The sequence below is a fragment of the Oncorhynchus mykiss genome, chromosome 10 (genome assembly GCF_057628025.1).
Source record: "Oncorhynchus mykiss isolate SJ-2025 chromosome 10, ASM5762802v1, whole genome shotgun sequence".
NCBI classification, from domain to species: Eukaryota; Metazoa; Chordata; class Actinopteri; order Salmoniformes; family Salmonidae; genus Oncorhynchus; species Oncorhynchus mykiss.
The window spans coordinates 74259675-74287416 of NC_143031.1; the positions used below are offsets into that span (position 1 = coordinate 74259675).

Sequence of the window (27742 nt, forward strand, 5' to 3'; positions counted from 1 at the left end):
AGCACGAATCTCCACTCATCATTCCATCACTGGCCTACCTGTGGAAGAGTACCTGAAGAAAACAGTGATTTACCTACTACAAAAGGTAAGTCCTACAGCATCTATTGCCTAGTGTCGGACTCATTCAACATGGCTTATTTTCTCTCCCTTTCTCCGTTTAGATGTATGTATTTACTGTGGTGATGAAGAACTTTCAGCTATATTTTTAAGGTTGTCTTCTGTAGGGAAATATGATTGTGTATCATTCTCTCTAGTTGATTCTCCAACACGTTCTCTCCCTTTTCATCCAGACAAGCAGCACCACCATCATCACCACCATGAAGGTTCTGATCATCTTTGCACTACTTTGTGTCGCCCTCTCTGCTAGGGCAGCAGCAGGTAAGTCAGCCAAATACTCAACAATGTCACTAATACAGCACAGGGTAATTAATTGTTACTGAATAATGACAATAGTTGTGTTTTCCCCTTTAAGTTCCTGTGGAGAGCGATGCTGTGGCGGTAGAAGAGCCAAAAAGTGCCCCAGGTTTGTAGCTCTAATTATGTTTGTACTGAGAGCAGTAATTGAGCACTGAATCAATATTTCTCCCAATTCCCAGTTGAATGAAAGTCAAATTGATTTCCTTGTTCCATGTTTCTGCAGAGGAGGCTGTTGAGGTTGAGGCTCCTGCAGCAGAGGAGAAGCTGAGTGATGCCCCAGGTCAGTTCTTCTCTATAGGCTTTAATCAAGCAAGAGCATCAATGTCTATGGTGGAGCATCACCTCATTTGAGCATCACATCATTTCCTGATCAATAACAATTTCTTCACATTGGTACAAAACAAACGAATTAAACTACAGGCCATGTATAAAATATTAGCTATGAAAATACATATATTGAATCTCATTGTCTGTGATTTGCTGGTGGCTTTCAAAGTGATATTCTTGTCTTATTATGTGTTTAGGTGTCTTTTCAGAAGATGAGAATGAGGCAGTTGAGGTGGCTGCAGCAGCACCTAAAGATAAAGGTAGGGACTCTCCATGATGAATGATGTTAAGTTAACCATCACTGGTTCTACTATTGATGCCTGTGTATACCGTGCAATGCATGATCACAATGAAATAATGTTTTGATTTCCCATCAGCAGGGAGGGAAAAATCACCAGCATGACTAAATAAACATTCATGTTTTACATTATGAGATCAAAAGTTTTACTTTGGAAAGTTCATACTCTTGACAATATCAACTCCTTGTATTGCGATGTCAAACCATTGTTGTATTTTATTTTCGTCTTCACAGCGGCACGCAGGTTCTGCCCTGACGGATGGTTCAGCTACCAGTCCAAGTGTTACATGTTTGTGAACACTCCTCGGTCCTGGTTCGGAGCCGAGGTAACGCACTTCTCAATGTAATATATTTAGTGTCTAAAATCTTGACCTGAATATGTTACTATGACTGCAAATTGTTCACTTTCAAAAAATGTGCGTTTGTGTCTGTATACTGTAATGTCACTATGAGGGAGCGCAACACTTTTGTTCATGTGCAGGCCTACTGTGTGAGTGTGTGCACGTGTCTCACCCCTCACCTCCCCTGCTCTTCTTTCAGGAACATTGCAATGAACTGGGCGCCAGCCTGGCCTCTGCCAGCTCCTCCCCCGAGTATCGTTACCTGCAACAGATAACCAGAACAGCCAACAGAGCCACCGCCTGGATAGGTGGATTCTACCTCCAGGTGAGAGAAAGGGTTGCCCTGAAAACCTCCGCCATCTAAGCATACGTAGCGCCCCAAGTTTTTCTGACAGTGACCGGTCAAGAAACAGTTCCGGGCCCTAGAGTTTTCCCTCAGAGCACATGGCCGGGAAACACTCTGAGCCTTGTGTTTAAATAGCTTCTGATATTTGAATCATGCAGCTAGGTATGATATCAGATCTGTTAGTGGTAAGGGACAGTAGTGCAGCTAAGTCTTATGACTCTTTGTTTTCTCAGGGAACTTGGATGTGGATCGACCGCTCAGGAATGTATTACACCAACTGGTACAGCCAGAGCACCGCAACCAGCAACCCCTGCATGTACCTGCAATCTGCTGGTAAGACATGAACCTAAAGATGTAGCATAGTCCCAGAACTAAGCCGATCAAATGACCGACATTACTTTTTTTTGTGTCATTTTTCCTTTGGTAGTGGGCCAGGGGTGGAGGAACTGCGGATGTGGCGGACAATTACCATTCATCTGCGTGCACAACTATCGCTGTTAGTCAACATTGCGAAGATACTGTTAATTGCTTGACACCTTTTCTAACCGCTTTCAATGTGGGCTGTTTACTGACTGTAAATGACTAGTGTTCGCCAAAGGGCTAAATGTGATGCGATTTCAAATGTAATTTCCCATTTATGTATCTCAACCGTTTTTGTTTTCCAGTAATAAACATTTTTTAAAGTACTATGACATTGTATAGGCTGGTACTTTCTGAAAGATGGCAGTATTGTCTAAGACCGGTACATTTGCTTTTTAATTCTACGCATATAAAATAGATCAGTATAAAGGATTTGAGACGAGGACAAAAAGGCTGGAGGGTCCTCAATTTATTAAGCCTCAATTTACCCATTTGTCGAGATCTGTCTTGGGCTTGACATCTTTATACTGTACATGGCAGAAAAGTGAGCCGTAAAATAACCTAATCTCAAAATATGGTGGGGAAACTAACTTTAGAATTCATAGAAGATAAAACGGCACCTTTTTATAAGTTGTTCTACTCAAACAAAGCGTTTTACAATGAACGTAGGCCATACACAATCTGGAGAAAGTGCAACTAGTTATTGTCATTAAAACAATATTTATTTTCACGAAAACAAAGTGACAGGTGACAACTTGTTAAACTCAAATTCTGATGTACATTTCTGGTTGTCATTGAAATGACTATTATCATGAATAAATGTCACAGAAAAAACATACATCTCAAGGTTAAATTTATCTACGTCTTGTAATAACTTAACTCATGTCAAATGTTCACCCGTTCGTTTCTGCTGGCTTCTTGTGACGGTGATAGCGCACCAGCCACTAATGAAAATGAGGAATGTGTAGGCCTATACCGCCACCTACTGGGCTCCATTGGCATAAACGACCAAGAGCAAAGGGAGTTGATTGAACTACTGTAGTAGGCTGGCTACACCTATAAAATGAAATAAATCGGGGTTCTACTGTAATCAGTATAATTTACTAACCAAATAAAAGTAACTCTGGGGTTCTACTGTAATCAGTATAATTTACTAACCAAATAAAAGTAACTCTGGGAACTCACATCTGTCCAATCCCCCGGCCAATGTTATCTGATCAGATTTCGGCAATCAAATTGTTTTAAATGGGGCGACAGGTGGGTTCTTGGAGCAGCAGGTAGCCTAGTGGTTAAAGGGCTGGGCCAGAAACTGTAAAGGTTGCTCGATCGAATCCCTGACCTGACAAGATACGTATCTGTCATTCCGCCCCTAAACAAGACAGTTAACCCACTGTTCTAGGCTGTAATTATAAATAATACTTTGTCCTTAACGGTCTTGCCTAGTTAAAACAAATGGCTAATGAATAGAATGGGTTAATTAACTTGAATGGGAATGCCATTCTATTTATATGCGTTTAATTCGATCAGATAACTTTAAAAAAAACTCGGCCTAAGCATTCAACATATGGTATATTTTTGTGGAGGGGGTAATTGTCTAAGGCAGTTGTTCCCAAACATTTTATAGTCCCATACCCCTTCAAACATTCAACCTCCAGCTGCGTATCACCTCTGGCACCAGGGTCAGCAAAACACAAATGTTGTTGGTTTGCCATCATTGTAAGCCTGCCACACACAAACTATACAATAAATGTATTAAACATGAGAATGAGTGAGTTTTTGTCACAACCCGGCTTGTGGGAAGTGACAAATAGCTCTTATAGGACCAGGCCACAAATAATAATAATCCAGAATTTTGCTCTTTATTTAGCCATCTGACATATAAAACCTTATTTGTTCATCAAAAATGGGGAATAACTCATCACCTTGACATTGTCCGTAAGCTTCAGTTCATTTACACACAAAAAAAATCATACAATGATGGCAAGACCTGTGTGTTGTAATCTAGATTCAGATCATTCAGGTGAGAACCTCGTCATCATGCTTGCTGGTGGCTCCTGAGTGTCCTCTGTTGCTGAGGAGGTCCTCTTTGCTGCCTGTCCTTTCAACCCTCCTGCAGCCATCTGTAACAACACATTCATACTGCTCTAAATAACAATAACCAGGCCATTTCATCAAAACAATAGAGTGGTATAGTTTGGCACACACTCAGACACCCACACACACACTCTCTAAAGGTGACATACCTTGGTGATGAACTCATCTTCTCTCTTGGTCTTTCTGGCCCAGAGGTTCGTGACTTTGTCATACCAGTGCTGCTCCCCGAGTTCGTGACAAACCCTCATTCTCTATGCACATCATGGCCATGTTCTGGTGGAGCTGATCGTCCAACTTTTCCCCTTTCACAAAGTCATGAATGCGCTTCAGGCAGGGGAAGCTTTCCTCCGCGTCGGCTGAGGTCACTCCAATGGTCGCCACAAGGCACATCAGCTTGTAGAGCTCTGGTAGTGGGTTCTTCTGGGACCGGATGAAACAGAGCGATTCACAGAGCTTGTGGCTGTCCTGCTGCTGTCCTTGGCCTATGTAGAATGCCTTCAGGTCCACTCTGAGCCTGTCCATGTTGAAGAAGCCCTCGTAGAGCTTCACTGGGCTATCCACCACATCTGTTGCGAAATGGATGTTCATGTCAGTGAACTTCGCTGGATCCAGCAGCTCGAGGAAGCGTAGGTCATCCAGATGTGCGTAACAAACCTGGATCTGAGAGATGACGGTTTCCAGAGCTTCGTAGTACACAGCCTTGAAGTGTGTCAGAGGGTCTAAGTCATCCGTCTACTTGAGACTTTTGCATGGGTGTTGAGCCAATCTCTCAGCCTTCTGGTAGACACTGTCAAAGGCAGAGTCAGACTTCTTGCTCTGGATGTGTTGAACCAGCTCCTCAATGCTAGCTTTGCAGGCTGCCACATCCATTGCTTTGTGCTTCAGAGTGTCAAATGCAACATAAATGTTGGGAGAAAACCTGCGCGTAGGTGAAGAGCTGGAACAAACTGGAAATCCTCAAGTTTCGAAACAAGATTGTTTGCTTCATAGGATGATTCGCCATTTACCCAATCCAGGTTCCCAATGTGGTTGATGGTGTCGTAAAATGCGTGGTAGGTGTTTTCCACTTCACTGAGGATGTCCAGTGGTAGTCGGACAGCATTCACCTCACTCCAAGTTTCATTGAAGAACCTCAGTCGGTGGGGAACAAACATGAGGGGAACGACCTCGGATCACAAAATATCAACTTAAGTCAACAGTGCTGAGATGGTGTGAGTAGGAGTTGACGAAGACAGTGTTGTGGGCCATCTCCCTCACTTTTTCCATCTGCATGTTTAGCTTGTGCGCAGAGACGGCCCATCCATTGTAAGACTGTCCCACAAGTTTTTTTCACAGTCATGGTCGGCCATTTCCATACATATAAATACATACCCTTTTAAAAGGGCAATCCGCAGTTGCTACATCCATTTTGGACGTATAAATGAATATGTATTCTTGAAGAACATAACCTATAAATGCCTCATGAGCTAGATTCAACTGTCATACCTCATCAGAACCCCAAATACATTTTTTTTACCCCAAGAACACCAAATAGATACTTTTTAAAAATCCCAATGTTTGTAAACAAAGTAAATGTAAACAAACACTACATAGCCTCAAAACATGGTTAAAAATATCATTTTGATATCACGGTTGGTCAGTCCTTGCATCCATAGCTCTGTCTATGAATTTGAGAGTTGGTACATTACTTCAGCCCCCTCCTTGTGCTTTGTTACCAAAAACAGGGGTGGCTCGGACGCTTTGTTATTGTTTCAACTGCTGATTGCAGCTTTAAGATGAAAGTGAAAGAAATAAAAAGTTATTCTAGCAACACTTAATACCCAGACCAAGTGAAATACGTATGGTCAAGAACTGTTTTCCCAATGAAATACAACAGTATATGTTATGCTATATACGTGGACAGAATCAGGACAGAACACAATATTTTATCATTACAACGTTAAAGCATGGATTGGATATAATGTACACAGTGAATACCAGCTGATTTGTCAAAATTACATTTGTTAAAACAAACAAATAAAATATATGTAGGCTAATATTTGTAGTACAGTAAAAAAGGTCAGTAGGGAAAACGACCTTGATCAGAATAAACTTTGTTTTCACTAGCCGCAAGGTCAAAACTGGCTATATCGTAAAAATTTATGTATTTTCATTTTTGCTCTTCATGTTAAGGTTAGGGATAGGTATAAGAATAGCAGTGTGGTTAGGTTTAAAATCAAAATGTAAAAAGAGAAACTGTAGAAACGGGCGGGTTTATGACTTTGTAGCTGTGGAAGCTAGTGACGACCAATAAACTTTGAGAGAAACCTAACTCAACAGGGGGGAGATCTATTTCTGTCCAATCAGAATGTGAAGGGGTGATTTGGCTTTGTGTGTCAATCCCCTCACACTATTGTTACCGCCACAGTAATGATAGAAGTTGTAGTAGTAACTGTCGATGTACTTCGTAATCGTGCAAATTAAAATGTCAGCTAAAATTTAACTAAACATTGATCAAATTACCTAAAATAACAATGTGATATTATAAGAAAAAACAATAAATGTATGCACAGGTCAATCTGTCCCACACACATGTAGACACTTTACTAGAAACACTCAAGTCTCCTCAACAAAGCAATAGAATACGCAGAGTTCAACAAACTTGGTTTTAGGTTTAGAATTTCCCCCATGATAGCACAAGACCACTAGCATGGGTACCAGTCTGTTTAGCTAACATACCACTCCTTGTACTCTGTGCCATTGCCAAACAATAACGTTATTTCCAACAACAAATCAGCAACTCCTCACAAAATCCAGCTGCATATTAAACGCCGAGATTGAAGAAAGGCCAGTCTCTGTGGCCCATAGCACAAGGAGTGGAACGTTAGCTAAACAGACTGGTACCCAGACTACAAGACCACAACATTCTAGTCAGAACGCAGATTAGAACGTTACAGCCATGGAACATTTGGTGCCAACAAGTAAACATAGACGGTAGTTTGCTGCAGTTACTCTGTAGATCTACAGCTCTTTAATCTACACACGAGTGTTTCTCCAGGCAGTGTTTCTGAGTGAAACACTTGCCACACAGCTCACAGCCAAAGGGTTTCTCCCCAGTGTGAACCCTCTTGTGAGTTTTAAGGTTACAGACGTAGGCAAAGCTCTTGCCGCAGTAGTTGCAGATGAACGGACGCTCCCCCGTGTGAGTGAACTGGTGGGTCTTAAGAGTTTGTTTCGTACCGAAAGCCTTCCCGCATATCTCGCAGCCAAAAGCCCTGCTGTGACTGGTGGAGTGTGCGATGAGAGCTTTCTTATTGTGAAACGTCTTGCCGCACGTCTCGCAGTCCAACCTTGAACCGAAGCCGTGAGCTGCCACCATGTGATTCTTCAGGCTCTGGGTGTGGCAGAACGCCTTTCCACACTCCCCGCACTCGTGATTCCCCTCCCCTCCCCTGTGACAGAGCTGGTGCTTCTTGAGGTTGTTAATCTGGGAGAAACCCTTGCCGCACTGCTTGCAGACGAACGGCCTCTCCCTCGTGTGAACCCGCTCGTGGATTATCACCTGGCTACGGTAGTTGAAGCGTTTGTTGCAGTATGAACAGGCGTGCATTTCCCTGCCCGTGAGGTGGTCGACCATCTTGTTTTCTGCGACACTGGGGGTGAAGCTGGGGGTGTCGCTCTCTGACCCCGGCTCAGACTTGACCCACATCTCCAGCTCCTCGCTGAAGTCTTGGCTGGTGTCTTCTTCCTCGGGCTCTGCTGTGGAGTTGTGGTACGCCTCTGACTGGCTCTCGTCCATGGCCTGGAAATCATCTTTTAGGGACAGGCCATCTGCAGAAACAGTGAGAGTCAAGTGACGGTTTTTGAGCATTTGTTGACAATGACAACGTAGTTTAGTGGGAAGTATCAGAACAACATGCGTTTTAACATTCAAGTTAGTTTTCATTTAAAGTCGGTTTTAACATAAGATAAGATAGATAAGCTAACAACTGGTTTATCCCTGTTGGGAAATGTTGGTTGCGGCTCCTAGCATACATACATGCACATATTCAAATAGAGAAGGGCCAGTAAACACAGGTAGAAAAAGTGCAGTTCACACAACAGAACACTGTCAACATGATCACAGTGTTAGTAGTATTGTCAGATATAACTACCATTTCCTTCTCCACCGATAATGATGTGCTCTGCTTCCTCCGGGTGACTAGCTTTCACAACCTCCTCCGGCCTGTCCTCACCTTTAGGGTCTGGTTGTAAAATGACCTGTTTCACATCAGGACACTGCAACAAATAGGAGGTTAAATGTTTAAACTATCATTATACCACTTCTATAACATACAAGCCATTGCACTCCAAAGCTAACGTTGTATGTGGACACAAACTGAACAACATGGGTTTGTGACTGCCACTGACCGACAGGACCTTCGTATTTTAGATCAATACTTTTCTCTCTGACACACTGGGTTTCTAATGTGATATGAAAACATGGACTGCTACACTCGCTATTCATTGGTTGTCAATATGCCGTTAAAGATTTTTTTTAAAGTGGGCAATTTGGTAAAACAAGAACATAATGAGAGGTGTTGTTCCATCCTAGTCTTATAATTAATTTATACAATACACCATCCATATAGCTAGGCCAACATTGACATGCAGCAGTTCGGGGACCAGACACCATAAATATGAGTGTCAACCAACTTCTTCCTTCACTGTTCTGCGCTGAGGTGCACTGGTTTCTCCCAATTCGATGGCAGCATCCACTCCATAGTGCCTCTCACTCACAACCAACTGCTTGTCCGGAAACCTGTGGTCCCCCAGGGTGGGTATAATTTGTGGAACGTTCCAACAGGAATCCGTTCCAAAAACTTCGTAAATAACAAGGTTGCCAACAAGCAACGCATACAGAGTCGTATAACAGTAGAATGAGATACCGGGTAGGGAGTGAGCTATGTAATTACGTTTTTCACTCACCACGTTTATTCGGAAAAAATGTCTCTTCGTTCTAGTAGCCTCCACCATTTCTCATTCGTTGGTTTAGTTATTATTTCCGGTGTTCCTGCATTTGCGGGTGAACTCTGTTGCGCCTCAATTGGGGAATCGCTGTGGTTGAAATGTAACTAATGACCGCAAGCCCCAGTATTTTATTAGCTAGGTGGCTTGTACACAATTGTTACCGATGATACTGTATATACCTACTCGTACTACAGAAGCATGCATTGTATTTTGCCAAGTTCTCTCTGTGTTAATCCTTTTCCCCAAATATAGCAGGTTACTTGTGTCTATGTCGATGTTTTTGAGTTCATCTTGCCTAGTTAAATAAAGATAAAATAAATTAGAACATGTAAAATATATACTTTGACCTATTTCAGGTAACCCCAAGATGCTTGATTCACTACACCTGCTTTTGAATAACTTTCCAGTCGTTTTTGCTTTACATTCCGACTTTTGAACGTCTGTTTATTGGACATATATATTAGTGTCTAATAAAAAATAGCAACTAATGTAAAGCATCCCATCTGTGTTAAGGTTAAAGTGTGTGTGTGTGTATATATATATATATATATATATATGTGTGTAGTGTAGGTCTTCTTGATGTCCACTAGGTGTCAGCACAGCTTCAATAATGTCACACCAGGTTCACAACATGTTTTTCATGTGTAACAAATCAAATTGTATTTGTCACTTGCGCCGAATACTACATGTGTAGACCTTACAGTGGAATGCTGAAATGAAGCCCTTAACCAACAATTTAGTTGTAAGAAAAATGTGTTAAGTAAAAAATAAGAAATAAAAGTAACAAATAATTAAAGATCAGCAGTAAAATAAAAATAGCAAGGCTATATACATGGGGTACCGGTGTTCCTTTCAAGTCCAGTGGTGTAAATTACTTAACAAAAATGTATTTAAACTACTCCACTACATTTTGTTTATATCTGTTTTTTTTGTATCTGTACTTTTACTCTTTCTGTTTCTTTACAACATTCAATTTTACTTCGCCACATTTTTTAAGAAATTAATATATTTTTTACTCCATGCAGTTTCCCTGGCACCCAAAAGTACTTTATGCATTTGAATGCTAAGCCGGACAGGAAAATGGTCCAATTCACACACTTATCAAGAGAACATCCCTACTGCCTCTGATCTAGCGGACTCACTAAACACATGCTTCGTTTGTAAATTATGTCTGAGTGTTCCCATGGCTATTTCATAATTAAAAATACAAGAGAATTGTGCTGTCTGGTTTGCTTAATATATGGAAGGTCAAATAATTTATACTTTTACCACTGATACTTCAGTATCTTTTATCAATGAGGTTTCCTTAGTATTTTACTGGTTCACTTTTACTTGAGACATGTTCTATTAACATATCTTTACTTTTACTCAAGAATGACAATTGGGTACTTTTTCAACCACTGTTCAAGAAGTTTAGTACCCAATACCCAACATTCACTTGGTGGCTTGAAGTAGGAGTGCTGAACTAGGATCTGTTTAGCATTTGTGAGTAGAATGAATAACATTACTTTGACGGGGTGTGGGGGGTACTGATTCCAGTTCAGCATTCTTAGCCTGAGACATTTCATAAATGCGTACAGAGGAGCACTTTTCTACGATCAGCTTTGCCTAGATCATTCTGAATCAGTTGTCTCTGGAATAACTTTATATGGACAGCGGTGGGTTTGTTTGTAGATCAGCACTCCTTCTCAACACCAGTTGCTGTACCCTAACATTTTAGTATCCAATTTCCCTTAATGTCTATGTCCTTCCGGAACCCCACCTCAACATTGTTCTGTCAAGGCAACAAAAGCAAGTTGGCATGCTCTTGAAATGAATTTAACTCACAACCTCTCCTTTGGGAATTCACCACCATATCTACAACTATTTTTAAACTATCTTAACATGTGGCTTTCTTCAGGCGGACCAAGACTAGGAACACTTTTGAATGGTCTACAAAGAATGGCCACAGGTAAAAGTTGGCTTTTGCAGAGTATCACAACTCTACTGAAATGACATTTGAAACAAGGTGTCACTTCATTCTTGCTTTTTGATGGGAACTAGCCCCCTTTCCCCTACATACCTCTGGTTTGCTCTTTCAGACCCACAAAGGCAACAAGAAAGAAGTTGCTACATTAACTGTTTCTCTGGGATTTGAACTAGGGGGTACATACCTCAAGTTAGCTCTTTCATGACAACAAAAGGCAACATCAACAATGTCTCTAAAAAATGGCTCTCTTCAGATTTGAACTCTCAAAGTCTGGTTTGGGGAGCAAATGCCATAACCACTACTCTACCACAGAGACAGACACTAGATGTTAAGGGGTACTTCAAAATGTACACATCAAAGACAACATTTCAGAGGTTAGAGAATGGTGTGGGGGCTTGTACTTCTTGGGTCCACCAACCGTTCCTCAATCTTCTTTTGATGACTACAAACAGAGATTATTAATCTTCAAAACCTACACTATAGGATGGATGTGTTTAGGAACAGGGGACGAAATTCGAAAGAGGCGTATTTCCAATTACCAACAAATAGACCCTAGAAATGTTATTCCAAAATCTTAATATTGGAACTTTGGCCCTTCATTTGCCTACTACTGCCTATAAGCTATCCTAACACGTGGGTTTTTTCTTGGGGACAAGGTATCGGAACGCTTTTGAATGGTCTACAAAGCATGCCCCCAGGTCAAAGTTGGCTTTTGCAGACAAGGATAATATATTGTTACTCCACGACATAGTATGTTATCACAACTCTATTAAAAGGACATTCTATACAAGGTGTCACTTCCGTCCTTCTATTTGATGGGAACTACCCCTACCCCTCAACAAACCTCAAGTTAGCTCTTTCATGCCAACAAAAGGCAACATAAAAAATGGCTCTCTAAAAAATGCTCTCTTGAGATTTGAACTCTCAAACTCTGGTTTGGGGAGCAAACGCCATAACCACTACTCTACCAGAGAGACAGACACTAGATGTTAAGGGGTACTTCAAGATGCACACATCAAAGACAACATTTCAGAGGTTAGAGAATGGTGTGGGGGCTTGTACCTCTTGAGTCCACCAGCCGTTCCTCAATCTTCTTTTGATGACTACAAACAGAGATTATGAATCTTCAAAACCTACACTATAGGATGGATGTGTTTAGGAACAGGGGACGAAATTCGAAAGAGGCGTATTTCCAATTACCAACAAATAGACCCTAGAAATGTTATTCCAAAATCTTAATATTGGAACTTTGGCCCTTCATTTGCCTACTACTGCCTATAAGCTATCCTAACACGTGGGTTTTTTCTTGGGGACAAGGTATCGGAACGCTTTTGAATGGTCTACAAAGCATGCCCCCAGGTCAAAGTTGGCTTTTGCAGACAAGGATAATATATTGTTACTCCACGACATAGTATGTTATCACAACTCTATTAAAAGGTAATTCTAAACAAGGTGTCACTTCAGTCCTTCTATTTGATGGGAACTACCCGTACCCCTCAACAAACCTCAAGTTAGCTCTTTCATGCCAACAAAAGTCAACATCAAAAATGGCTCTCTTCAGATTTGAACTCTCAAACTCTGGTTTGGGGAGCAAACTCCATAACCACTACTCTACCACAGAGACAGACACTAGATGTTAAGGGGTACTTCAAGATGCACACATCAAAGACAACATTTCAGAGGTTAGAGAATGGTGTGGGGGCTTGTACTTCTTGAGTCCACCAGCCGTTCCTCAATCTTCTTTTGATGACTACAAACAGAGATTATGAATCTTCAAAACCTACACTACAGGATGGATGTGTTTAGGAACAGGGGACGAAATTCGAAAGAGGCGTATTTCCAATTACCAACAAATAGACCCTAGAAATGTTATTCCAAAATCTTAATATTGGAACTTTGACCCTTCATTTGCCTACTACTGCCTATAAGCTATCCTAACACGTGGGTTTTTTCTTGGGGACAAGGTATCGGAACGCTTTTGAATGGTCTACAAAGCATGCCCCCAGGTCAAAGTTGGCTTTTGCAGACAAGGATAATATAGTGTTACTCCACGACATAGTATGTTATCACAACTCTATTAAAAGGACATTCTATACAAGGTGTCACTTCAGTCCTTCTATTTGATGGGAACTACCCGTACCCCTCAACAAACCTCAAGTTAGCTCTTTCATGCCAACAAAAGGCAACATCAAAAATGGCTCTCTAAAAAATGCTCTCTTCAGATTTGAACTCTCAAACTCTGGTTTGGGGAGCAAACTCCATAACCACTACTCTACCACAGAGACAGACACTAGATGTTAAGGGGTACTTCAAGATGCACACATCAAAGACAACATTTCAGAGGTTAGAGAATGGTGTGGGGGCTTGTACTTCTTGGGTCCACCAACCGTTCCTCAATCTTCTTTTGATGACTACAAACAGAGATTATGAATCTTCAAAACCTACACTACAGGATGGATGTGTTTAGGAACAGGGGACGAAATTCGAAAGAGGCGTATTTCCAATTACCAACAAATAGACCCTAGAAATGTTATTCCAAAATCTTAATCTTGGAACTTTGACCCTTCATTTGCCTACTACTGCCTATAAGCTATCCTAACACGTGTGTTTTTTCTTGGGGACAAGGTATCGGAACGCTTTTGAATGGTCTACAAAGCATGCCCCCAGGTCAAAGTTGGCTTTTGCAGACAAGGATAATATAGTGTTACTCCACGACATAGTATGTTATCACAACTCTATTAAAAGGACATTCTATACAAGGTGTCACTTCAGTCCTTCTATTTGATGGGAACTACCCGTACCCCTCAACAAACCTCAAGTTAGCTCTTTCATGCCAACAAAAGTCAACATCAAAAATGGCTCTCTTCAGATTTGAACTCTCAAACTCTGGTTTGGGGAGCAAACTCCATAACCACTACTCTACCACAGAGACAGACACTAGATGTTAAGGGGTACTTCAAGATGCACACATCAAAGACAACATTTCAGAGGTTAGAGAATGGTGTGGGGGCTTGTACTTCTTGAGTCCACCAGCCGTTCCTCAATCTTCTTTTGATGACTACAAACAGAGATTATGAATCTTCAAAACCTACACTATAGGATGGATGTGTTTAGGAACAGGGGACGAAATTCGAAAGAGGCGTATTTCCAATTACCAACAAATAGACCCTAGAAATGTTATTCCAAAATCTTAATATTGGAACTTTGGCCCTTCATTTGCCTACTACTGCCTATAAGCTATCCTAACACGTGGGTTTTTTCTTGGGGACAAGGTATCGGAACGCTTTTGAATGGTCTACAAAGCATGCCCCCAGGTCAAAGTTGGCTTTTGCAGACAAGGATAATATAGTGTTACTCCACGACATAGTATGTTATCACAACTCTATTAAAAGGACATTCTATACAAGGTGTCACTTCAGTCCTTCTATTTGATGGGAACTACCCCTACCCCTCAACAAACCTCAAGTTAGCTCTTTCATGCCAACAAAAGTCAACATCAAAAATGGCTCTCTTCAGATTTGAACTCTCAAACTCTGGTTTGGGGAGCAAACACCATAACCACTACTCTACTAGACATGCTATAACCACTACTTTTCACATGCTATAACCTAACAACCTTATTCTAAAATCGATTACGTTAATATTTTCCCTCAATCTACACACATTACCCTATGATCACAAAGTGAATATTGGGTTTATACATTTTAGCAAATTATTTACAAATTAAAAAACAGAAATACCTTATTTACATAATGATTCTTCCCCTTTGCAATGAGTCTCAAATTGAGCTCAGGTGCATCCTGTTTCCATTGATCATCCTAGAGCTGTTTCTACAACTTCATTGGAGTCCACCTGTGGTAAATTCAATTGATTTGACATGATTTGGAAAGGCACACACCTGTCTATATAAGGTCCCACAGTTGACAGTGCATGCCAGGGCAAAAACCAAGCCAAATCAAATCAAATTTTATTTGTCACATGCGGCAAATACAACAGCTGTGGACCTTACCGTGAAGGTCTTACTTACAAGCCCAAACCCAACAATGCAGGTCAAGAAATAGAGTTAAGAAATTGTTTCCTAAGTAAACTAAAGTCAAAAAAAGTAATAAATCCATAAGTAACACAAGACAATTACATAACAATAACGAGGCTATATAAATGGGGTACCGGTACTGAGTCAATGTGCGGCGGTACAGGTTAGTTGAGGTCATTTGTAAAGTGACTTTGCAGTTATAATTAACAGTGAGTAGCAGCAGTGTAAAAACACTGGGGGGGTGGGGGGCTCTTTGACTATTTTTTGGCCCTTCCTGTGACAACGCTTAATATATAGGTCCTTGATGTCAGGAGCTTTGCCCAGTGATGTACTGGGCCGTACGCATTATGGCCAGATGCCCAGCAGTTGCCGTACCAGGCGGTTATACAACCTCTCAGGATGCTCTCGATGGTGCAGCTGTAGAACTTTTTGAGGATCTGGGGATCCATGCTAAATATTGTCAGTCTCCTGAGGGGGAAAGGTTTTGTCGTGCCCTCTTCACAACTGTGTTGGTGTGTTTCGACCATGATAGTTTGTTGGTGATGTGGACACCAAGGAACTTGGAACTCTCGACTCACTCCACTTCAGCCCTGTCGATGTTAATGGGGGCCTGTTCGGCCCTCCTTTTCCTAAGGTCCATGATCAGCCCCTTTGTCTTGCTCACATTGAGGGAGAGGTTGTTGTCATCAGGCCAGGAAGTCCTGAGGCATGGTTCCAGGGCTCAGGTCCTCTGGGAGGGGGGGAGAGGGAGAGAGAATTAGAGGGTGCATGAGACAGGAGAAATACTCCAGATATAACAGATTGACCCTAGCCCTCTGACACAAACTTTTGCAGCATAAATACTGGAGGCTGAGATACCAGGCGTAGGGAGACACTGTAGCCATGTCCAATGATTCCCCCGGACAGGGCCTATGAATCCCCCGGACAGGGCCTATGAATCCCCCGGACAGGGCCTATGATGTAGTGGACCCTACCAGAAAACATTTAGTTACTTTTTGCATTTATTATGCTTTAAGTGTTACATATACACAAGGACAACACATTTCTCAATTTTGGTGAAAGTTGGCCATTAGCTAACCACAACTGTCCTGTCAAATACATTCATGACCTACAACTTGATGATCTGACAGTGTGGGGTAGAGAAATTCCAACTAACGGATGAAAAATTAACCAGGTTCTTTCTGTGTTTATGCAGAACAGTATACAAATACACTAATAATACATCCAGTCTCTGCTTATTGGTGATACTTTCCATTCTGCCCTATTGTGACCTTTGACCCCTTGCAAAGGGCCTTAAATTTCCACATTCTGGATGACATCCTGCTGAACTTTCATTGTTTGATCTAGCGTGTGAAAAACAATTTCCCTCTCACTTGACCCATGTGGGCTGACCTACGGTGCAGTTAGATGCAAAGGTGCTACTTGATGTAGACATGACATGTGATTTGGGATGAGGGGAAAAGACAATCAATGACAATTGAAATTGCTAATTTATTCTGCAAATTGCTATATTTGTTCATGTAGACATTGAATATGTTTCATATGTGGGTGATGCATTTCATTTGTAGTCTTTCGTAATTTGTCCTTTTGAAATATATTTAACATCATTTGGTGGGATGTCTGTAAGACATCACTTATGATGATCAATATTTCAATTTAGTGTAATGACATCAAGCACTCCCTTCTCCTGAAGGGCGTACATAATATGATTCACTATTCGCCATAAATGTAAAAGCATTAGATTGCCGTATGCATGGCCCAAAAGGAGTTTCCACCATATTTCCTGTTCATGCAGAGAATTGAAAGGGGGCACTTTGGGAGAACTGAGATGTTTGATACAAATGACTGAGCAACTCCTTCCTCCCTCCTTGAAGTAATCATTGCTTAGACAGGAATGGGCAGGTGAAACCAAGGGCTCCACTACATGGCTTTAACCTGTCTAGTCATTTCTAATCAGTGATTACTTCTAGGGAGGACAAAAGGAGGGATATATATAAAGATTGAGCGAGCCACTACTGTCAGCTACACAACCCAATCCTGTTATTTGCATATAATATACTTTTGACCTCTCACCTGTAAATTGTCTGTAACCATTCCACAGATATCTTGTACAGTGGAAACACTTGAGCCTCTGCCTCGTCCACATCAGCAATAACTCATCACTCCTACTCCAGATAAATTCATTAGTAGGAAGTTTGATACCCACATGACCCCACTCAACCCCAGGGGCCAAGTGTTAACATTCAATCTAACCTGGGGCCTTACGTATCAAGTGTCTCAGAGTAGGAGTGTCCCTCTCGGATCAGTTTTGCAGTTTACAACAAGAATAAGATTATAGACACATCCTAGATCAGCAATTACTGTGAGATGATTTGTGGATGAAGTCCCAGGTCCCCCTCTGTCCATGTTATGTTGTTCATTTGGATCTTAACATGGCTTTTGGGGGCCCTAACCAATATTTGGTTTGGGGGCTGCCCACCTCGCTGGCAAAGTGTTGTTGTGTCCTCCCCCCTCTTGACGCTGGAGAGAAATTGAAATTGTTGAATTATTTACATTTCAATTGTGGCCATTTTGCCATTGTGCAGGGAAAGGTTTAGCAATGTTGAATAGACCAGCGTGCTACCATCAGGAAAATGATTATTTTCTGTGCTGGTCATTGAACTGGAAAGGTCTAACACCCTCAACTATCATTGCCAACTCTACGACGTGTAGAGGAAGGGAAGTATAGACAATAAGCAACCCCCCCTCCGTCTCCCAGATTGCCAGATTGCCCCTACACTACCCCAGGTCCCTTGATCAAGGGACCTGGGGTGCGATAGTATGCAGGGAAGGAAGCACCAGGGCTCCCAAAAAAAAGGGAGTATGAGTTGCTAGTTCACTACTTTGGTATCCGCTGTCCCCCACCGCCCCACGGCAACAGCCAACATTACAGATGAAATGTCCAGGCGAATGATGTATTTGGGGGTGGTGGTGAGTTATTGGTCATGTCAGTATACTTTTCCAGGTGGGAAAAGTGTGCTTCCTTCCCTGCATACTATTGCATACTATCGCACCCCAGGTCCCTTGATCAAGGGACCTGGGGTAGTGTAGGGGCAATCTGGCAATCTGGGAGACGGAGGGGGGGTTGCTTATTGTCTATACTTCCCTTCCTCTACACGTCGTAGAGTTGGCAATGATAGTTGAGGGTGTTAGACCTTTCCAGTTCAATGACCAGCACAGAAAATAATCATTTTCCTGATGGTAGCACGCTGGTCTATTCAACATTGCTAAACCTTTCCCTGCACAATGGCAAAATGGCCACAATTGAAATGTAAATAATTCAACAATTTCAATTTCTCTCCAGCGTCAAGAGGGGGGAGGACACAACAACACTTTGCCAGCGAGGTGGGCAGCCCCCAAACCAAATATTGGTTAGGGCCCCCAAAAGCCATGTTAAGATCCAAATGAACAACATAACATGGACAGAGGGGGACCTGGGACTTCATCCACAAATCATCTCACAGTAATTGCTGATCTAGGATGTGTCTATAATCTTATTCTTGTTGTAAACTGCAAAACTGATCCGAGAGGGACACTCCTACTCTGAGACACTTGATACGTAAGGCCCCAGGTTAGATTGAATGTTAACACTTGGCCCCTGGGGTTGAGTGGGGTCATGTGGGTATCAAACTTCCTACTAATGAATTTATCTGGAGTAGGAGTGATGAGTTATTGCTGATGTGGACGAGGCAGAGGCTCAAGTGTTTCCACTGTACAAGATATCTGTGGAATGGTTACAGACAATTTACAGGTGAGAGGTCAAAAGTATATTATATGCAAATAACAGGATTGGGTTGTGTAGCTGACAGTAGTGGCTCGCTCAATCTTTATATATATCCCTCCTTTTGTCCTCCCTAGAAGTAATCACTGATTAGAAATGACTAGACAGGTTAAAGCCATGTAGTGGAGCCCTTGGTTTCACCTGCCCATTCCTGTCTAAGCAATGATTACTTCAAGGAGGGAGGAAGGAGTTGCTCAGTCATTTGTATCAAACATCTCAGTTCTCCCAAAGTGCCCCCTTTCAATTCTCTGCATGAACAGGAAATATGGTGGAAACTCCTTTTGGGCCATGCATACGGCAATCTAATGCTTTTACATTTATGGCGAATAGTGAATCATATTATGTACGCCCTTCAGGAGAAGGGAGTGCTTGATGTCATTACACTAAATTGAAATATTGATCATCATAAGTGATGTCTTACAGACATCCCACCAAATGATGTTAAATATATTTCAAAAGGACAAATTACGAAAGACTACAAATGAAATGCATCACCCACATATGAAACATATTCAATGTCTACATGAACAAATATAGCAATTTGCAGAATAAATTAGCAATTTCAATTGTCATTGATTGTCTTTTCCCCTCATCCCAAATCACATGTCATGTCTACATCAAGTAGCACCTTTGCATCTAACTGCACCGTAGGTCAGCCCACATGGGTCAAGTGAGAGGGAAATTGTTTTTCACACGCTAGATCAAACAATGAAAGTTCAGCAGGATGTCATCCAGAATGTGGAAATTTAAGGCCCTTTGCAAGGGGTCAAAGGTCACAATAGGGCAGAATGGAAAGTATCACCAATAAGCAGAGACTGGATGTATTATTAGTGTATTTGTATACTGTTCTGCATAAACACAGAAAGAACCTGGTTAATTTTTCATCCGTTAGTTGGAATTTCTCTACCCCACACTGTCAGATCATCAAGTTGTAGGTCATGAATGTATTTGACAGGACAGTTGTGGTTAGCTAATGGCCAACTTTCACCAAAATTGAGAAATGTGTTGTCCTTGTGTATATGTAACACTTAAAGCATAATAAATGCAAAAAGTAACTAAATGTTTTCTGGTAGGGTCCACTACATCATAGGCCCTGTCCGGGGGATTCATAGGCCCTGTCCGGGGGATTCATAGGCCCTGTCCGGGGGAATCATTGGACATGGCTACAGTGTCTCCCTACGCCTGGTATCTCAGCCTCCAGTATTTATGCTGCAAAAGTTTGTGTCAGAGGGCTAGGGTCAATCTGTTATATCTGGAGTATTTCTCCTGTCTCATGCACCCTCTAATTCTCTCTCCCTCTCCCCCCCTCCCAGAGGACCTGAGCCCTGGAACCATGCCTCAGGACTTCCTGGCCTGATGACAACAACCTCTCCCTCAATGTGAGCAAGACAAAGGGGCTGATCATGGACCTTAGGAAAAGGAGGGCCGAACAGGCCCCCATTAACATCGACAGGGCTGAAGTGGAGTGAGTCGAGAGTTCCAAGTTCCTTGGTGTCCACATCACCAACAAACTATCATGGTCGAAACACACCAACACAGTTGTGAAGAGGGCACGACAAAACCTTTCCCCCTCAGGAGACTGACAATATTTAGCATGGATCCCCAGATCCTCAAAAAGTTCTACAGCTGCACCATCGAGAGCATCCTGAGAGGTTGTATAACCGCCTGGTACGGCAACTGCTGGGCATCTGGCCATAATGCGTACGGCCCAGTACATCACTGGGCAAAGCTCCTGACATCAAGGACCTATATATTAAGCGTTGTCACAGGAAGGGCCAAAAAATAGTCAAAGAGCCCCCCACCCCCCCAGTGTTTTTACACTGCTGCTACTCACTGTTAATTATAACTGCAAAGTCACTTTACAAATGACCTCAACTAACCTGTACCGCCGCACATTGACTCAGTACCGGTACCCCATTTATATAGCCTCGTTATTGTTATGTAATTGTCTTGTGTTACTTATGGATTTATTACTTTTTTTGACTTTAGTTTACTTAGGAAACAATTTCTTAACTCTATTTCTTGACCTGCATTGTTGGGTTTGGGCTTGTAAGTAAGACCTTCACGGTAAGGTCCACAGCTGTTGTATTTGCCGCATGTGACAAATAAAATTTGATTTGATTTGGCTTGGTTTTTGCCCTGGCATGCACTGTCAACTGTGGGACCTTATATAGACAGGTGTGTGCCTTTCCAAATCATGTCAAATCAATTGAATTTACCACAGGTGGACTCCAATGAAGTTGTAGAAACAGCTCTAGGATGATCAATGGAAACAGGATGCACCTGAGCTCAATTTGAGACTCATTGCAAAGGGGAAGAATCATTATGTAAATAAGGTATTTCTGTTTTTTAATTTGTAAATAATTTGCTAAAATGTATAAACCCAATATTCACTTTGTGATCATAGGGTAATGTGTGTAGATTGAGGGAAAATATTAACGTAATCGATTTTAGAATAAGGTTGTTAGGTTATAGCATGTGAAAAGTAGTGGTTATAGCATGTCTAGTAGAGTAGTGGTTATGGTGTTTGCTCCCCAAACCAGAGTTTGAGAGTTCAAATCTGAAGAGAGCCATTTTTGATGTTGACTTTTGTTGGCATGAAAGAGCTAACTTGAGGTTTGTTGAGGGGTAGGGGTAGTTCCCATCAAATAGAAGGACTGAAGTGACACCTTGTATAGAATGTCCTTTTAATAGAGTTGTGATAACATACTATGTCGTGGAGTAACACTATATTATCCTTGTCTGCAAAAGCCAACTTTGACCTGGGGGCATGCTTTGTAGACCATTCAAAAGCGTTCCGATACCTTGTCCCCAAGAAAAAACCCACGTGTTAGGATAGCTTATAGGCAGTAGTAGGCAAATGAAGGGCCAAAGTTCCAATATTAAGATTTTGGAATAACATTTCTAGGGTCTATTTGTTGGTAATTGGAAATACGCCTCTTTCGAATTTCGTCCCCTGTTCCTAAACACATCCATCCTATAGTGTAGGTTTTGAAGATTCATAATCTCTGTTTGTAGTCATCAAAAGAAGATTGAGGAACGGCTGGTGGACTCAAGAAGTACAAGCCCCCACACCATTCTCTAACCTCTGAAATGTTGTCTTTGATGTGTGCATCTTGAAGTACCCCTTAACATCTAGTGTCTGTCTCTGTGGTAGAGTAGTGGTTATGGAGTTTGCTCCCCAAACCAGAGTTTGAGAGTTCAAATCTGAAGAGAGCCATTTTTGATGTTGACTTTTGTTGGCATGAAAGAGCTAACTTGAGGTTTGTTGAGGGGTACGGGTAGTTCCCATCAAATAGAAGGACTGAAGTGACACCTTGTATAGAATGTCCTTTTAATAGAGTTGTGATAACATACTATGTCGTGGAGTAACACTATATTATCCTTGTCTGCAAAAGCCAACTTTGACCTGGGGGCATGCTTTGTAGACCATTCAAAAGCGTTCCGATACCTTGTCCCCAAGAAAAAACACACGTGTTAGGATAGCTTATAGGCAGTAGTAGGCAAATGAAGGGTCAAAGTTCCAAGATTAAGATTTTGGAATAACATTTCTAGGGTCTATTTGTTGGTAATTGGAAATACGCCTCTTTCGAATTTCGTCCCCTGTTCCTAAACACATCCATCCTGTAGTGTAGGTTTTGAAGATTCATAATCTCTGTTTGTAGTCATCAAAAGAAGATTGAGGAACGGTTGGTGGACCCAAGAAGTACAAGCCCCCACACCATTCTCTAACCTCTGAAATGTTGTCTTTGATGTGTGCATCTTGAAGTACCCCTTAACATCTAGTGTCTGTCTCTGTGGTAGAGTAGTGGTTATGGAGTTTGCTCCCCAAACCAGAGTTTGAGAGTTCAAATCTGAAGAGAGCATTTTTTAGAGAGCCATTTTTGATGTTGCCTTTTGTTGGCATGAAAGAGCTAACTTGAGGTTTGTTGAGGGGTACGGGTAGTTCCCATCAAATAGAAGGACTGAAGTGACACCTTGTATAGAATGTCCTTTTAATAGAGTTGTGATAACATACTATGTCGTGGAGTAACACTATATTATCCTTGTCTGCAAAAGCCAACTTTGACCTGGGGGCATGCTTTGTAGACCATTCAAAAGCGTTCCGATACCTTGTCCCCAAGAAAAAACCCACGTGTTAGGATAGCTTATAGGCAGTAGTAGGCAAATGAAGGGTCAAAGTTCCAATATTAAGATTTTGGAATAACATTTCTAGGGTCTATTTGTTGGTAATTGGAAATACGCCTCTTTCGAATTTCGTCCCCTGTTCCTAAACACATCCATCCTGTAGTGTAGGTTTTGAAGATTCATAATCTCTGTTTGTAGTCATCAAAAGAAGATTGAGGAACGGCTGGTGGACTCAAGAAGTACAAGCCCCCACACCATTCTCTAACCTCTGAAATGTTGTCTTTGATGTGTGCATCTTGAAGTACCCCTTAACATCTAGTGTCTGTCTCTGTGGTAGAGTAGTGGTTATGGAGTTTGCTCCCCAAACCAGAGTTTGAGAGTTCAAATCTGAAGAGAGCCATTTTTGATGTTGACTTTTGTTGGCATGAAAGAGCTAACTTGAGGTTTGTTGAGGGGTACGGGTAGTTCCCATCAAATAGAAGGACTGAAGTGACACCTTGTTTAGAATTACCTTTTAATAGAGTTGTGATAACATACTATGTCGTGGAGTAACAATATATTATCCTTGTCTGCAAAAGCCAACTTTGACCTGGGGGCATGCTTTGTAGACCATTCAAAAGCGTTCCGATACCTTGTCCCCAAGAAAAAACCCACGTGTTAGGATAGCTTATAGGCAGTAGTAGGCAAATGAAGGGCCAAAGTTCCAATATTAAGATTTTGGAATAACATTTCTAGGGTCTATTTGTTGGTAATTGGAAATACGCCTCTTTCGAATTTCGTCCCCTGTTCCTAAACACATCCATCCTATAGTGTAGGTTTTGAAGATTCATAATCTCTGTTTGTAGTCATCAAAAGAAGATTGAGGAACGGCTGGTGGACTCAAGAGGTACAAGCCCCCACACCATTCTCTAACCTCTGAAATGTTGTCTTTGATGTGTGCATCTTGAAGTACCCCTTAACATCTAGTGTCTGTCTCTCTGGTAGAGTAGTGGTTATGGCGTTTGCTCCCCAAACCAGAGTTTGAGAGTTCAAATCTCAAGAGAGCATTTTTTAGAGAGCCATTTTTTATGTTGCCTTTTGTTGGCATGAAAGAGCTAACTTGAGGTTTGTTGAGGGGTAGGGGTAGTTCCCATCAAATAGAAGGACGGAAGTGACACCTTGTATAGAATGTCCTTTTAATAGAGTTGTGATAACATACTATGTCGTGGAGTAACAATATATTATCCTTGTCTGCAAAAGCCAACTTTGACCTGGGGGCATGCTTTGTAGACCATTCAAAAGCGTTCCGATACCTTGTCCCCAAGAAAAAACCCACGTGTTAGGATAGCTTATAGGCAGTAGTAGGCAAATGAAGGGCCAAAGTTCCAATATTAAGATTTTGGAATAACATTTCTAGGGTCTATTTGTTGGTAATTGGAAATACGCCTCTTTCGAATTTCGTCCCCTGTTCCTAAACACATCCATCCTATAGTGTAGGTTTTGAAGATTAATAATCTCTGTTTGTAGTCATCAAAAGAAGATTGAGGAACGGTTGGTGGACCCAAGAAGTACAAGCCCCCACACCATTCTCTAACCTCTGAAATGTTGTCTTTGATGTGTACATTTTGAAGTACCCCTTAACATCTAGTGTCTGTCTCTGTGGTAGAGTAGTGGTTATGGCATTTGCTCCCCAAACCAGACTTTGAGAGTTCAAATCTGAAGAGAGCCATTTTTTAGAGACATTGTTGATGTTGCCTTTTGTTGTCATGAAAGAGCTAACTTGAGGTATGTACCCCCTAGTTCAAATCCCAGAGAAACAGTTAATGTAGCAACTTCTTTCTTGTTGCCTTTGTGGGTCTGAAAGAGCAAACCAGAGGTATGTAGGGGAAAGGGGGCTAGTTCCCATCAAAAAGCAAGAATGAAGTGACACCTTGTTTCAAATGTCATTTCAGTAGAGTTGTGATACTCTGCAAAAGCCAACTTTTACCTGTGGCCATTCTTTGTAGACCATTCAAAAGTGTTCCTAGTCTTGGTCCGCCTGAAGAAAGCCACATGTTAAGATAGTTTAAAAATAGTTGTAGATATGGTGGTGAATTCCCAAAGGAGAGGTTGTGAGTTAAATTCATTTCAAGAGCATGCCAACTTGCTTTTGTTGCCTTGACAGAACAATGTTGAGGTGGGGTTCCGGAAGGACATAGACATTAAGGGAAATTGGATACTAAAATGTTAGGGTACAGCAACTGGTGTTGAGAAGGAGTGCTGATCTACAAACAAACCCACCGCTGTCCATATAAAGTTATTCCAGAGACAACTGATTCAGAATGATCTAGGCAAAGCTGATCGTAGAAAAGTGCTCCTCTGTACGCATTTATGAAATGTCTCAGGCTAAGAATGCTGAACTGGAATCAGTACCCCCCACACCCCGTCAAAGTAATGTTATTCATTCTACTCACAAATGCTAAACAGATCCTAGTTCAGCACTCCTACTTCAAGCCACCAAGTGAATGTTGGGTATTGGGTACTAAACTTCTTGAACAGTGGTTGAAAAAGTACCCAATTGTCATTCTTGAGTAAAAGTAAAGATATGTTAATAGAACATGTCTCAAGTAAAAGTGAACCAGTAAAATACTAAGGAAACCTCATTGATAAAAGATACTGAAGTATCAGTGGTAAAAGTATAAATTATTTGACCTTCCATATATTAAGCAAACCAGACAGCACAATTCTCTTGTATTTTTAATTATGAAATAGCCATGGGAACACTCAGACATAATTTACAAACGAAGCATGTGTTTAGTGAGTCCGCTAGATCAGAGGCAGTAGGGATGTTCTCTTGATAAGTGTGTGAATTGGACCATTTTCCTGTCCGGCTTAGCATTCAAATGCATAAAGTACTTTTGGGTGCCAGGGAAACTGCATGGAGTAAAAAATATATTAATTTCTTAAAAAATGTGGCGAAGTAAAATTGAATGTTGTAAAGAAACAGAAAGAGTAAAAGTACAGATACAAAAAAAACAGATATAAACAAAATGTAGTGGAGTAGTTTAAATACATTTTTGTTAAGTAATTTACACCACTGGACTTGAAAGGAACACCGGTACCCCATGTATATAGCCTTGCTATTTTTATTTTACTGCTGATCTTTAATTATTTGTTACTTTTATTTCTTATTTTTTACTTAACACATTTTTCTTACAACTAAATTGTTGGTTAAGGGCTTCATTTCAGCATTCCACTGTAAGGTCTACACATGTAGTATTCGGCGCAAGTGACAAATACAATTTGATTTGTTACACATGAAAAACATGTTGTGAACCTGGTGTGACATTATTGAAGCTGTGCTGACACCTAGTGGACATCAAGAAGACCTACACTACACACATATATATATATATATATATATATATATACACACACACACACTTTAACCTTAACACAGATGGGATGCTTTACATTAGTTGCTATTTTTTATTAGACACTAATATATATGTCCAATAAACAGACGTTCAAAAGTCGGAATGTAAAGCAAAAACGACTGGAAAGTTATTCAAAAGCAGGTGTAGTGAATCAAGCATCTTGGGGTTACCTGAAATAGGTCAAAGTATATATTTTACATGTTCTAATTTATTTTATCTTTATTTAACTAGGCAAGATGAACTCAAAAACATCGACATAGACACAAGTAACCTGCTATATTTGGGGAAAAGGATTAACACAGAGAGAACTTGGCAAAATACAATGCATGCTTCTGTAGTACGAGTAGGTATATACAGTATCATCGGTAACAATTGTGTACAAGCCACCTAGCTAATAAAATACTGGGGCTTGCGGTCATTAGTTACATTTCAACCACAGCGATTCCCCAATTGAGGCGCAACAGAGTTCACCCGCAAATGCAGGAACACCGGAAATAATAACTAAACCAACGAATGAGAAATGGTGGAGGCTACTAGAACGAAGAGACATTTTTTCCGAATAAACGTGGTGAGTGAAAAACGTAATTACATAGCTCACTCCCTACCCGGTATCTCATTCTACTGTTATACGACTCTGTATGCGTTGCTTGTTGGCAACCTTGTTATTTACGAAGTTTTTGGAACGGATTCCTGTTGGAACGTTCCACAAATTATACCCACCCGGTCCCCCACGCCTTTATTATTCTCTGCACACAACAATAAAAGGGTGATGTTTGCTACTTATAGTGACTTTCAACATGCATGATTACACAGAGCAAGCTACAGTCGCTACAAGAGAACATCGTCACACTCAACTTACGGATCTCGTCGCAAAGCTGAACTTCTAAAGATATATCAACAGAAGAGGTGCCCCGCTTTGGTCTCTCGGTCCCGAGCTCGATTTGCATACAGTACAATGCCTTCCGAAGAGCGTCGTTCTCTCCCTGTTGTCGGGATATCTCCGAGAATAGTAGGGCAGAACTGTAATCGACCAGTTTTGTAATCTCTGCAACGGCAGACGTCGTCAGCATCTCCATAATTGAAGAAAGTTGTGCCTGGAAAGACCCGTTTGGAGACATGTCGACAGTTCTGACGAGGGCTCAATACACGGAAATCTCACGATTGCTGAATGGTCGACGTTGATCAACATCCGGTAGAGAAGACTAAACTCAACGCTACGACATAA

At 41.3% G+C, this 27742-nt stretch overlaps 3 protein-coding genes across 3 annotated transcripts; 1 reads left to right on the forward strand and 2 right to left on the reverse strand.

Annotated features, from left to right (window-relative positions):
- Nucleotides 1-2415, forward strand: LOC110534790 (ladderlectin-like). Its single transcript, XM_021619740.3, has 9 exons — nt 1-85; nt 291-378; nt 473-523; nt 641-697; nt 942-1004; nt 1277-1368; nt 1583-1708; nt 1963-2062; nt 2157-2415. The coding sequence occupies exons 2-9, from the start codon at nt 318-320 to the stop codon at nt 2228-2230; spliced, it is 624 nt and encodes a 207-aa protein (XP_021475415.2). The 5' UTR covers nt 1-85; nt 291-317; the 3' UTR covers nt 2231-2415.
- A 1513-nt stretch (nt 2416-3928) lies between these two features.
- LOC149980201 (uncharacterized) lies at nt 3929-4771 on the reverse strand. The gene is made up of 2 exons (XM_090187893.1): nt 4333-4771; nt 3929-4209 (listed from the first exon to the last, which is right to left on the reverse strand). The coding sequence occupies exon 1, from the start codon at nt 4769-4771 to the stop codon at nt 4391-4393; it is 381 nt and encodes a 126-aa protein (XP_090044019.1). The 3' UTR covers nt 3929-4209; nt 4333-4390.
- Nucleotides 4772-6090: 1319 nt separating this feature from the next.
- On the reverse strand, nt 6091-27739 carry LOC110534768 (uncharacterized). Its single transcript, XM_090187894.1, has 6 exons — nt 27341-27739; nt 16283-16297; nt 14733-14742; nt 8858-8963; nt 8317-8440; nt 6091-7993 (listed from the first exon to the last, which is right to left on the reverse strand). Exons 1-6 carry the CDS (start codon nt 27633-27635, stop codon nt 7194-7196), a joined length of 1350 nt encoding a protein of 449 aa, XP_090044020.1. The 5' UTR covers nt 27636-27739; the 3' UTR covers nt 6091-7193.
- Nucleotides 27740-27742: the final 3 nt, after the last annotated feature.